This window comes from Takifugu flavidus, unplaced genomic scaffold (genome assembly GCF_003711565.1).
Source record: "Takifugu flavidus isolate HTHZ2018 unplaced genomic scaffold, ASM371156v2 ctg413, whole genome shotgun sequence".
Taxonomy (NCBI): Eukaryota; Metazoa; Chordata; class Actinopteri; order Tetraodontiformes; family Tetraodontidae; genus Takifugu; species Takifugu flavidus.
Genome location: NW_026622032.1, coordinates 5,001 through 15,000, shown reverse-complemented (window position 1 = coordinate 15,000; position 10,000 = coordinate 5,001). Strand labels below are relative to the sequence as shown.

The 10,000-nt window shown below is 61.1% G+C and overlaps 2 protein-coding genes and 1 long non-coding RNA gene across 6 annotated transcripts in view; 1 reads left to right on the top strand and 2 right to left on the bottom strand.

Moving 5' to 3' along the window:
- The window catches only part of LOC130520517 (SLIT and NTRK-like protein 5), a 3,750-nt gene extending 2,061 nt beyond the window's left edge, over positions 1-1,689 (bottom strand). For 3 of the 4 annotated variants that reach the window (XM_057024223.1, XM_057024225.1, XM_057024224.1), the window contains exon 1: positions 1-1,391. This exon is cut by the window's left edge and continues 189 nt beyond it. In XM_057024223.1, the coding sequence (XP_056880203.1) occupies positions 1-147 (147 nt within the window). In that variant the 5' untranslated portion in view covers positions 148-1,391. The other variant, XM_057024222.1, reaches the window with a different exon arrangement.
- Positions 1,276-2,342, top strand: LOC130520520 (uncharacterized). The gene is made up of 3 exons (XR_008948892.1): positions 1,276-1,407; positions 1,536-1,673; positions 2,175-2,342. It is a non-coding gene; the product is annotated as an uncharacterized LOC130520520 (long non-coding RNA).
- Positions 2,343-2,667: 325 nt separating this feature from the next.
- The window catches only part of LOC130520519 (kinesin-like protein KIF1C), a gene marked incomplete at its 5' end in the record, with an annotated part of 12,201 nt that continues 4,868 nt past the window's right edge, over positions 2,668-10,000 (bottom strand). The window contains 14 exon segments of the mRNA XM_057024226.1: positions 2,668-3,514; positions 3,587-3,833; positions 3,901-3,990; positions 4,067-4,336; positions 5,310-5,468; positions 5,521-5,640; positions 5,743-5,815; positions 5,924-6,104; positions 6,199-6,282; positions 8,746-8,840; positions 8,920-8,999; positions 9,074-9,149; positions 9,225-9,296; positions 9,466-9,661. Coding sequence (XP_056880206.1) covers positions 2,781-3,514; positions 3,587-3,833; positions 3,901-3,990; positions 4,067-4,336; positions 5,310-5,468; positions 5,521-5,640; positions 5,743-5,815; positions 5,924-6,104; positions 6,199-6,282; positions 8,746-8,840; positions 8,920-8,999; positions 9,074-9,149; positions 9,225-9,296; positions 9,466-9,661 — 2,477 coding nt within the window.

The following is a 10,000-nucleotide window of genomic DNA, read 5'->3' as shown; positions in this document are numbered from 1 at the left end:
GGGGGTGAAACTCAGCAGGACAGCGGCGCCGTGGGGGCGGGGCTGACGTTTGACGGACAGCCGCTCAAACAGGAAGTGCGATAGCGCTCGCCTGTTGTCCGTCGATACGAGCGCTCCTATTATTAGGAGACATTTCCAGCGCAACATCTCAGCATCGGACCCTCTTATCAACGACAGCGGCGCCGCGGGCCAAACAGGAAGTGCTTCACTGGGACAGCGGGAGCTGCTGATAGTGCGAACTGGACTTGGACCCGTTTGTTGGGTCTTAAAATAAAAGTGTTTCCTGGACAGACCCGGCAGATAGCGAGCATGTGGGCGGAGTCACAGTCAGATGAGGAAGTGACACAGGAAGTGTTGCCATTGGTAGTTTATTGCGTCATGTTTACGTCGGTGATACAACACGTCCAACATCATCAGGAAATGACATCACACATCCCAAAAGTTGTGACTGAAGAGTGGGAGGGGCAACACACATCAAAAACAAACAAAAACAGCAACTTCAAACAACATCAAAAGAAAATAAAGGGGTGCACAGGGCGAGGACGTCCCCTTAGCAGCATCCACCAATGACAACAGCTTTTACTGGGTAACAGCTTTAAAGATATGGCGACCAGGGGAAGGCGGGGCTAAAATATTCAAGACAGGAAGCAAAAGAATCCAGGAAGTAAAGAAATAAAACAGCCATTAAAAACGTCTCCCACCAGCAGCCGCTCAGCGTCAGGATTGTCCCGTGATTGGCTGATCCAGCCCAAACGCCCCCCAGCGCGTCCCCGCGGGCCCGTGGACGGCTGGGGGGCGGCGGCCGGCGAGGCTGCGCTCACTTCAAGAAAACTTGTTACATTTGTGGTTGTTCCACTAAATAAGTCAGAGGTGCTTGAACCCAACAGGAGCGTGTTGCGTTCAAAGACCCCGGAACTGACCTGTGTTTTGGCCACCTGAAGGCAGAACCACACCACAGAACCGCTTCTCCAACCCGACATCCACCACACACACACCACCAGCAACCCCACACAGCACTTACATTTCCCACGATTGCCTCAGCCTGAAGGCATCACAGCCTTTAACCTTCGGACATGACCAAAAATCAGGAGACACAAAAATACACACGTGATGCTGGACCAGGGTTCTGTGGCCCACGACCCGCCAGGGTTCTGGAGGCCCACGACCCGCCAGGGTTCTGTGGGCCCACGACCCGCCAGGGTTCTGGAGGCCCACGACCCGCCAGGGTTCTGGGGGCCCACGACCCGCCAGGGTTCTGTGGGCCCACGACCCGCCAGGGTTCTGTGGGCCCACGACCCGCCAGGGTTCTGGAGGCCCACGACCCGCCAGGGTTCTGGGGGCCCACGACCCGCCAGGGTTCTGGGGGCCCACGACCCGCCAGGGTTCTGGGGGCCCACGACCGCCAGGGTTCTGTGGGCCCACGACCCGCCATGGTTCTGGGGGCCCACGACCCGCCAGGGTTCTGTGGGCCCACGACCCGCCATGGTTCTGTGGGCCACGACCCGCCAGGGTTCTGGGGGCCCACGACCCGCCAGGGTTCTGGGGGTCTGTGAGCACCTTTGAACCAGCAACCAACTAACTAAAACCCTTCATGATAAACTTCAACCCTCACAGAGAGGAGGAGTCAGGAGGAGTCAGGAGGAGAGAGGAGGAGTCAGGAGGAGAGAGGAGGAGTCAGGGGGAGAGAGGAGGAGTCAGGAGGAGAGAGAGGAGTCAGGGGGAGAGGGGAGGTGTCAGGGGGAGAGAGGAGGAGTCAGGAATCAGGAGGAGTCAGGAGTGGAGTCAGGGGGAGAGAGGAGGAGTCAGGAATCAAGAGGAGTCAGGAGGTGGAGTCAGGGGGAGAGAGGAGGAGTCAGGGGGAGAGGGGAGGGTCAGGGGGGAGAGGGGAGGTGTCAGGGGGAGAGAGGAGGAGTCAGGAATCAGGAGGAGTCAGGGGGAGAGAGGAGGAGTCAGGAATCAAGAGGAGTCAGGAGGAGAGGAGGAGTCAGGAGGAGTCAGGGGGAGAGAGGAGGAGTCAGGGGGGAGGGGGAGGTGTCAGGGGGAGAGGGGAGGTGTCAGAGGGAGAGAGGAGGAGTCAGGAATCAGGAGGAGTCAGGAGGTGGAGTCAGGGGGAGAGAGGAGGAGTCAGGGGGAGAGAGGAAGAGTCAGGAGGTGGAGTCAGGAATCAAGAGGAGTCAGGAGGAGAGAGGAGGAGTCAGCTCAGGCTGATCGATTGACAGTCTCGTTGTACGATGACAGTAAAGTATCTTCTTCTGAAGCACACACACACTCACACACACACACACACTCACACAGACACACTCACACAGACACACACACACTCACACAGACACACACACACACCACAGACACTCTCACACACACACACACTCACTCACACACAGACATACACACACACACTCTCTCACACACACACACACACACAGACACACACTCTCTCACACACACACACTCTCTCACACACACACACACACACTCACAGACACACACACACACACACGCACACACTCTCTCACACACACCACTCACACACACACACACTCTCTCACACACACACACAGACACACTCACTCACACACAGACACACACTCTCTCACACACACACACACACACACACTCTCTCACACACACACTCTTACTCACACACTCACACACTCTCTCACCACACACAGACACACACTCTCTCACACACACACTCACACACACACTCACACACACTCACACAGACACACACTCACACACACACACAGGGACCCCAGAGCCATGCAGCCAATCACAGGTCAGGTGGGCGTGTCTCTGTTCTTGAGGTCTGGGACACTGAACTGCCGTCTCATCCTGGGGGGGGTGGTGAAGCCCCACCCACCCTGGGGGGGCCCTACACCTAACAACATGTCAGCAGGTGGGGGGGGGACTCCTGAGCGGGGGAGGCTGTGGAAGTGTGGGTGGGGTCCGAGGTGGAATGGTGCATTGTGGGGGTTGTAGTACGGGTGCTGGTACTGTGGGTGCTGATGCTGATGATAGTGAAAGGCTCTGTCTCTGTCCCCCCCCCCTCCTGGGCCAGGAGACAAATCCCTCCGGGTTCTGGGGCGGCCCTGGTGACCTCCGTGATGCTGCTCGCCGTAGCTGGAGCTGTCCAGAGAGTTTCTGCGGGGGCGGCGCTGGTAGAAGCCCCCGCCCGGGTTGCGTTGCTGCCAGGAGCGATGGGGGCTGGGGGTGCGCATGCGAGGGGGCGGAGCCTGGAAGGGGAGAGGCAGGGCAGCAGGGACCTGGGGGGGGGGGGACAGAGAAGAAGCTCTGTCCTCCGGAGCGGCGTCCTCATCCGCCCTCTGCTCTCGCTCTCCTGCCGCCTCCTCCAGGCCCAAAGCCTGCAGGGCCGCGCTCGCGGGTCCCCAGGACAACCGGTGGGCAGGGTTACTCTTGAAGGGGAACTTGAGCTTACGTTCCAGGGGAGGGATGAAGCGGCCCGTCCCAGGAAGATGAACCGGGACAACGGGGCAGTTCTGGCCTGGAAGGGCTGAGAAACACAAGACGTGAGGACGTGAGGCTCAGAACCGCTGACGGACACACGTGAGAAGGAACCACTGACCCTGGTCCTGGTCCTGGTTCTGGTTCTGGTTCTGGTTCTGGCCTCGCAGCTTCTTGCTAAAGTTTTGTTGTTGCAGGTTCAGAATCCTCTGCTGTTCCTGTTTAAGCCAGCGGAGGCGCCCTCTCCTGAAAACCGGGTCCTGGTCCATCAGCTTCTGGACTCGGACCTCGGGCTCAGGGGCACCTTCTCCAAACCCGCAGCCATTGTTGAGGGGGGGGTCTCCCTCGTCACCGCTCAGGTCGCCGTCCTACAGAGCAGAGGGGGGTGGGTCAGAGCGGGGTGCTGGTGTCAGCAGGACCAGCGGGGCCACGTACCTGGACGGGGAGGATGCTCTCCATCTTCACCATGCGGTTCCTCAGAGCCTTGATCTCCTCGTCCTTCATGTTGTTCTGGAGCTTCACCTCCTGCAGGTTCAGGGTGGGACACAGGTTCAGCTCCAGGGACCCTGCGGTGGTCCGGCGGGACCAGGACCCGACTCACCTCCAGGATGTCGGTCAGCTTGTCGATGTGGGCCTTCAGGTCGTACATGTTCTTCCTCTGCCCCCCCTCTGCGGCCTCTCCTGCGCCCTCCTCTGCGGGGGGGCTCCTCTCCTCGATGCCCACGGTGTCGCACACGTCCTGGGCCACGGCCCCCCAGCTCTGCCTCTCGCCGGGGTCCTTCTTGCTGTACATGCGGCACAGCTCCTTCATCTTGACGATGGACAGAGCCTCGATCTCCTGCCGGGAGTGGCGGAAGTCTCCCAGAGCCACTGGGGGGGCGACACAGGTCGGGGGGGGGACAGAGGTCAGAGTGGGGGGGACAGAGGTCAGAGTGGGGGGGGGGGCAGAGGTCAGAGGGGGGGGGGGCGACAGAGGTTGGGGGGGGCGACAGAGGTCAGAGTGGGGGGGGGGGCAGAGGTCAGAGGGGGGGGGGCGACAGAGGTCAGAGTGGGGGGGGGCAACAGAGGTGGGGGGGGACAGAGGTCAGAGTGGGGGGGCGACAGAGGTCAGAGTGGGGGGGGGGGCGACAGAGGTGGGGGGGGACAGAGGTCAGAGTGGGGGGGCGACAGAGGTCAGAGTGGGGGGGGGGGAACAGAGGTCAGAGTGGGGGGGGGGGCAGAGGTCAGAGTGGGGGGGCGAAAGGAGGGGGGGGGGCAGAGGTCAGAGTGGGGGGGGGGGGGACAGAGGTCAGAGTGAGGGGGGGGCAGAGGTCAGAGGGGGGAGGGGCGACAGAGAGGTCGGGGGGGACAGAGGTCAGAGGGGGGGGGACAGAGGTCAGAGGGGGGGGGCGACAGAGGTCGGGGGGGGCGGGACAGAGGTCAGAGTGGGGGGAGGGGCGACAGAGGTCGGGGGGGGGACAGAGGTCAGAGGGGGGGGGACAGAGGTCAGAGGGGGGGCGACAGAGGGGGGGGGCAGAGGTCAGAGTGGGGGGGGGGGCAGAGGTCAGAGTGGGGGGGGGGGGGGGGGGGGTGTGTGTGTGTGTGGTGTGTGTGTGCGTGCGTGCGGGGTGTGTGCATGTGTGTTGTGAGTGAGTGTGTGCATGTGTGTGTGAGTGAGTGTGTGCATGTGTGTTGTGAGTGAGTGTGTGCGTGTGTGTGTGAGTGAGTGTGTGCATGTGTGTTGTGAGTGAGTGTGTGCATGTGTGTTGTGAGTGAGTGTGTGCATGTGTGTTGTGAGTGTGGTGTGTGAGAGTATGTGTGTGCGTGTGTAAATGTGTGCATGTGTGCGTGTGTGTGTCAGAGACCTCGTAGCAGATCTCCTTGACGGCCTGCATGCGCAGGTCCTCCATGGTGACCCGTTTGGGGTCCTTGCTGATCCGTCTCCTCTGGGGGATCTGGTAGACCTGGAGGGGCTCCCTTCTCTTCCCGCTGGGGGAGGCCGCAGCGCTTACGATGGACTGCACCTGCACAGGTGAGGGCAGGAGCAGAGGGTCAGAGCGGTGGGCGTGTCCAGGCGCGGGTCCTCGGGCGGCTGGACCTTGTTGGACGGAGCTTCTCCCTCAGGGAGGAGATCAGCTTCCAGCTCTCCTCGCAGGAGCGCTTGTCGGAGTCGTCTCCGCTGTCGCTGTCGGCGTACTGCAACACAGCAGCGGTCATCAGCACCTGAGCAGCACCTGAGCAGCACCTGAGCAGCACCTGAGCAGCACCGACACCTGCCCAGACCTCACGCAGCCCCACCAGTCTGTGCTGCTCCAGCAGCAGATCCGCTTCTTCCTTCTCCTTCCGGTACTGGATCTCCATGTCCTGCAGTCTGAGCACACAACAGCCTCTGACCTGGATGCTACGCTAGTGTTAGCCTGGCTAGCATCTGTTCTGTGCAGGTGGATGGTTGCAGGTGTCCTGGGGCCGCGTCCCTCACCTCTTCTCCATCTCCAGCTTGATGTCGATGCCCTGCTTCTCCAGCAGCTCCCTCTGGGCGTAGTTCCAGTCCTCCGGCTCCACCTGCTGGTCCGACGGGGCGCTGCGCTCCCTCTCCAGCCGCGCCTGTTCGGGGTGGTTGAAGCGAAACACGTGGTTCTTCCCCATCACGATCCGGTGACCTACAACATGAAGACCGTGTTTGAAGAGCTGTTCACAACAGGAAGTGCCAAAGGCCCCTTCACAATAAAAGCAGAGAGGAAGAGCTGCGGGAACCTTGTTTGAGGACAACGGCCTCGGTGATCTGCTTCCCATTAACGTAGGTCTCAGCAGCAGGAAGCGGCTCCAGCGTGACCACCACTGCACACAGAAGAGACACGATCACAGCAGGAACAGACGGAAGACCAGGCCACCAGGCCACCATGCTAACATGCTAACACGCTAACACTGTTACCTGGAAGACCTCCTGGCAGCTTTTAGAAAGACAGAAGAAGAAAGAGTCAACGTTTCTTTACTGTTTATGGAGACTGACAAGATCCAGTCACCAGAAGGTAACTGGAATAACAGGAACCCTGAGGGACACCTGTCCAGGGTGGGACAACTGTCCAGGGTGGGACACGTGTCCAGGGTGGGACACGTGTTAAGGGTGGGACACCTGTCCAGGGTGGGACACCTGTCCAGGGTGGGACACGTGTCCAGGGTGGGACACGTGTTAAGGGTGGGACACCTGTCCAGGGTGGGACACCTGTTCAGGGTGGGACACCTGTTCAGGGGGGACACGTGTCGAGGGAGGGACACGTGTCCCACCTGAACACGTGTTGAAGGTGGGACACGTGTCCAGGGTGGGACACGTGTTAGGGGGGGACACCTGTCCAGGGTGGGACACCTGTCCAGGGTGGGACACGTGTCCAGGGTGGGACACGTGTTAAGGGTGGGACACCTGTCCAGGGTGGGACACTGTTCAGGGTGGGACACCTGTTCAGGTGGGACACGTGTCGAGGGAGGGACACGTGTCCCACCCTGAACACGTGTTGAAGGTGGGACACGTGTCCAGGGTGGGACACCTGTTCAGGGTGGGACACGTGTTCAGGGTGGGACACCTGTTCAGGGTGGGCTGTTCTGCCACGGCCGTTAGCGCTGCTGCCACAGCCGTTAGCGCTGCTGCCACCGCCGTTAGCGCTGCTGCCACAGCCGTTAGCGCTGCTGCCACAGCCGTTAGCGCTGCTGCCACCGCCGTTAGCTCTGCTGCCACAGCCGTTAGCGCTGCTGCCACCGCCGTTAGCTCTGCTGCCACAGCGTTAGTTCTGCTGCCACAGCCGTTAGCGCTGCTGCCACAGCCGTTAGCGCTGCTGCCACCGCCGTTAGCTCTGCTGCCACAGCCGTTAGCGCTGCTGCCACAGCCGTTAGCGCTGCTGCCACAGCCGTTAGCGCTGCTGCCACAGCCGTTAGCTGTGCTGCCACAGCCGTTAGCTGTGCTGCCACAGCGTTAGCGCTGCTGCCACAGCCGTTAGCTCTGCTGCCACAGCCGTTAGCTGTGCTGCCACAGCGTTAGCTGGCTGCCACAGCGTTAGCTCTGCTGCCACAGCCGTTAGCGCGCTGCCAACAGCCGTTAGCTCTGCTGCCACCGCCGTTAGCTCTGCTGCCACAGCGTTAGCGCTGCTGCCACCGCCGTTAGCTCTGCTGCCACAGCCGTGAGCTCTGCTGCCACAGCGTTAGCTCTGCTGCCACCAGTGTTAGCTCTGCTGCCACCGACGTTTAGCTCTGCTGCCACAGCCGTTAGCGCTGCTGCCACCGCCGTTGTTAGCTCTGCTGCCACAGCCGTTAGCGCTGCTGCCACAGCCGTTAGCGCTGCTGCCACAGCCGTTAGCGCTGCTGCCACAGCGTTAGCTGTGCTGCCACAGCCGTTAGCTGTGCTTGCCACAGCGTTAGCGCTGCTGCCACAGCCGTTAGCTCTGCTGCCACAGCCGTTAGCTGTGCTGCCACAACGTTAGCTGTGCTGCCACAGCGTTAGCGCTGCTGCCACAGCCATTAGCGCTGCTGCCACAGCCGTTAGCGCTGCTGCCACAGCCGTTAGCTCTGCTGCCACAGCCGTTAGCTCGCTGCCACAGTGTTAGCTCTGCTGCCACCGCCGCTAGCGCTGCTGCCACAGCCGTGAGCTCTGCTGCCACAGCGTTAGCTCTGCTGCCACAGCCGTGAGCTCTGCTGCCACAGCCGTGAGCTCTGCTGCCACAGCGTTAGCTCTGCTGCCACAGTGTTAGCGCTGCTGCCACCGCCGCTAGCGCTGCTGCCACAGCCGTTAGCTCTGCTGCCACAGCCGTTAGCTCTGCTGCCACAGCCGTTAGTCTGCTGCCACAGCCGTGAGCTCTGCTGCCACAGCGTTAGCTCTGCTTGCCACAGCTGTTAGCGTGCTGCCACAGCGTTAGCGCTGCTGCCACCGCCGCTAGCGCTGCTGCCACAGCATTAGCTCTGCTGCCACCGCCGTTAGCGCTGCTGCCACAGCCGTGAGCTCTGCTGCCACAGCGTTAGCTCTGCTGCCACAGCTGTTAGCGCTGCTGCCACAGCGTTAGCTCTGCTGCCACAGCCGTTAGCGCTGCTGCCACCGCCAGCTAGCGCTGCTGCCACAGCATTAGCTCTGCTGCCACCGCCGTTAGCTCTGCTGCCACAGCGTTAGCTCTGCTGCCACAGCTGTTAGCGCTGTGCCACAGCGTTAGCTCTGCTGCCACAGCCGTTAGCGCTGATGCCACAGTGTTAGCTCTGCTGCCACCGCCGCTAGCGCTGCTGCCACAGCATTAGCATCCAACACCCTTTTGGGAAGCGTCTCACCTTCTCCCTGCTCGTTGGTCTCACTCACAAACACACAGTGAATCTCTTTGATGAAGTGACCGGACAGTTTGATGTCCACGTCCTGTTGTCCAACTCTAAGAAAACCACAGAAAGACTCATGATGATCGTCTGGACTGCGGGACATTGAGGATCAAAGGCCACTGGTTTCCAGACCTGGTGAGACCCTCTTTGATGTAGTACAGGAGGCACTCGGACATCAGAGGATCTTCGTTCAGGTTGACCAGGTGAGGGGTCTGGGGAGGTGAAGGTTACCTGAGGTGAGTCCGGCTGATCCAGGAGCTAATGCTCCTGGATCAGCCGGACTCACCCCTTTAGGGGAGAAGACACCCAGGGTTCCTCCGTCCTCTTTAATGGACACGCCCATCTCTGCCAGGATCGCCTCTCTGGGTGGGACAGCGCATCAGGTGAGACAGAGAGACGCCACCGCCGTCTCCGACTTCCTGTCCTAGAGACGTTACCTCTCCAGACGGATGGACTCAGTCTTCCTCAGTTTCTCCTCCCAGGTCTCGTTGAGCTCGGCGATTGATCTTCTCCGTTTCCTGTCAGACAGGACGGACAAACGCTCAGGACACCTGGTCCTGAGGACGCCTGGTCCTGAGGACGCCTGGTCCTGAGGACGCCTGGTCCGAGGACGCCTGGTCCTCAGGACGCTGGTCCTCAGGACGCCTGGTTCATTCTGGACATTCTGAGACAAACAACTGGACTACCAGCAGGCGCTCAGCTGCCTCCTCTTTACTGATGGGCTCCACAGGCTCCGCCTCCTCGCCGTCCTCACGCAGGTTCGCTGCAGACGTTGGTTCAACTCCCGCCGGAGCAAAGGTGCCGAAACCAATGGAGGAGACACAAGCACCTGGAGGGGCGGAGCCATCGTCAGGGGGGAGGGGCCCCACAGCACCTGGGGGGCACCACTGTTGGCTGGGGGGGGGAGAGAAGGAGAGGAGAGGAGGGAGGAGGGGAGGAGAGGAGGAGAGGAGAGGAGAGGGAGGAGGGGAGAGGAGAGGAAGAGGAGAGGAGGGAAGAGGAGAGGAGAGGAGGGAGAGGAGAGGAGAGGAGAGAGGAGAGGAAGAGGAGAGGAGGGGGGAGGAGAGGAGAGGAGAGGAGGAGGAGAGGAGGGGAGGGGAGGATAGGAGAGGAGAGGAGAGGAGAGGAGTTAGAGGAGAGGAGAGGAGAGGAGGAGGAGAGGAGAGGAGAGGAGGAGGAGAGGAGAGAGGAGAGAGGAGAGGAGAGGGAGGAG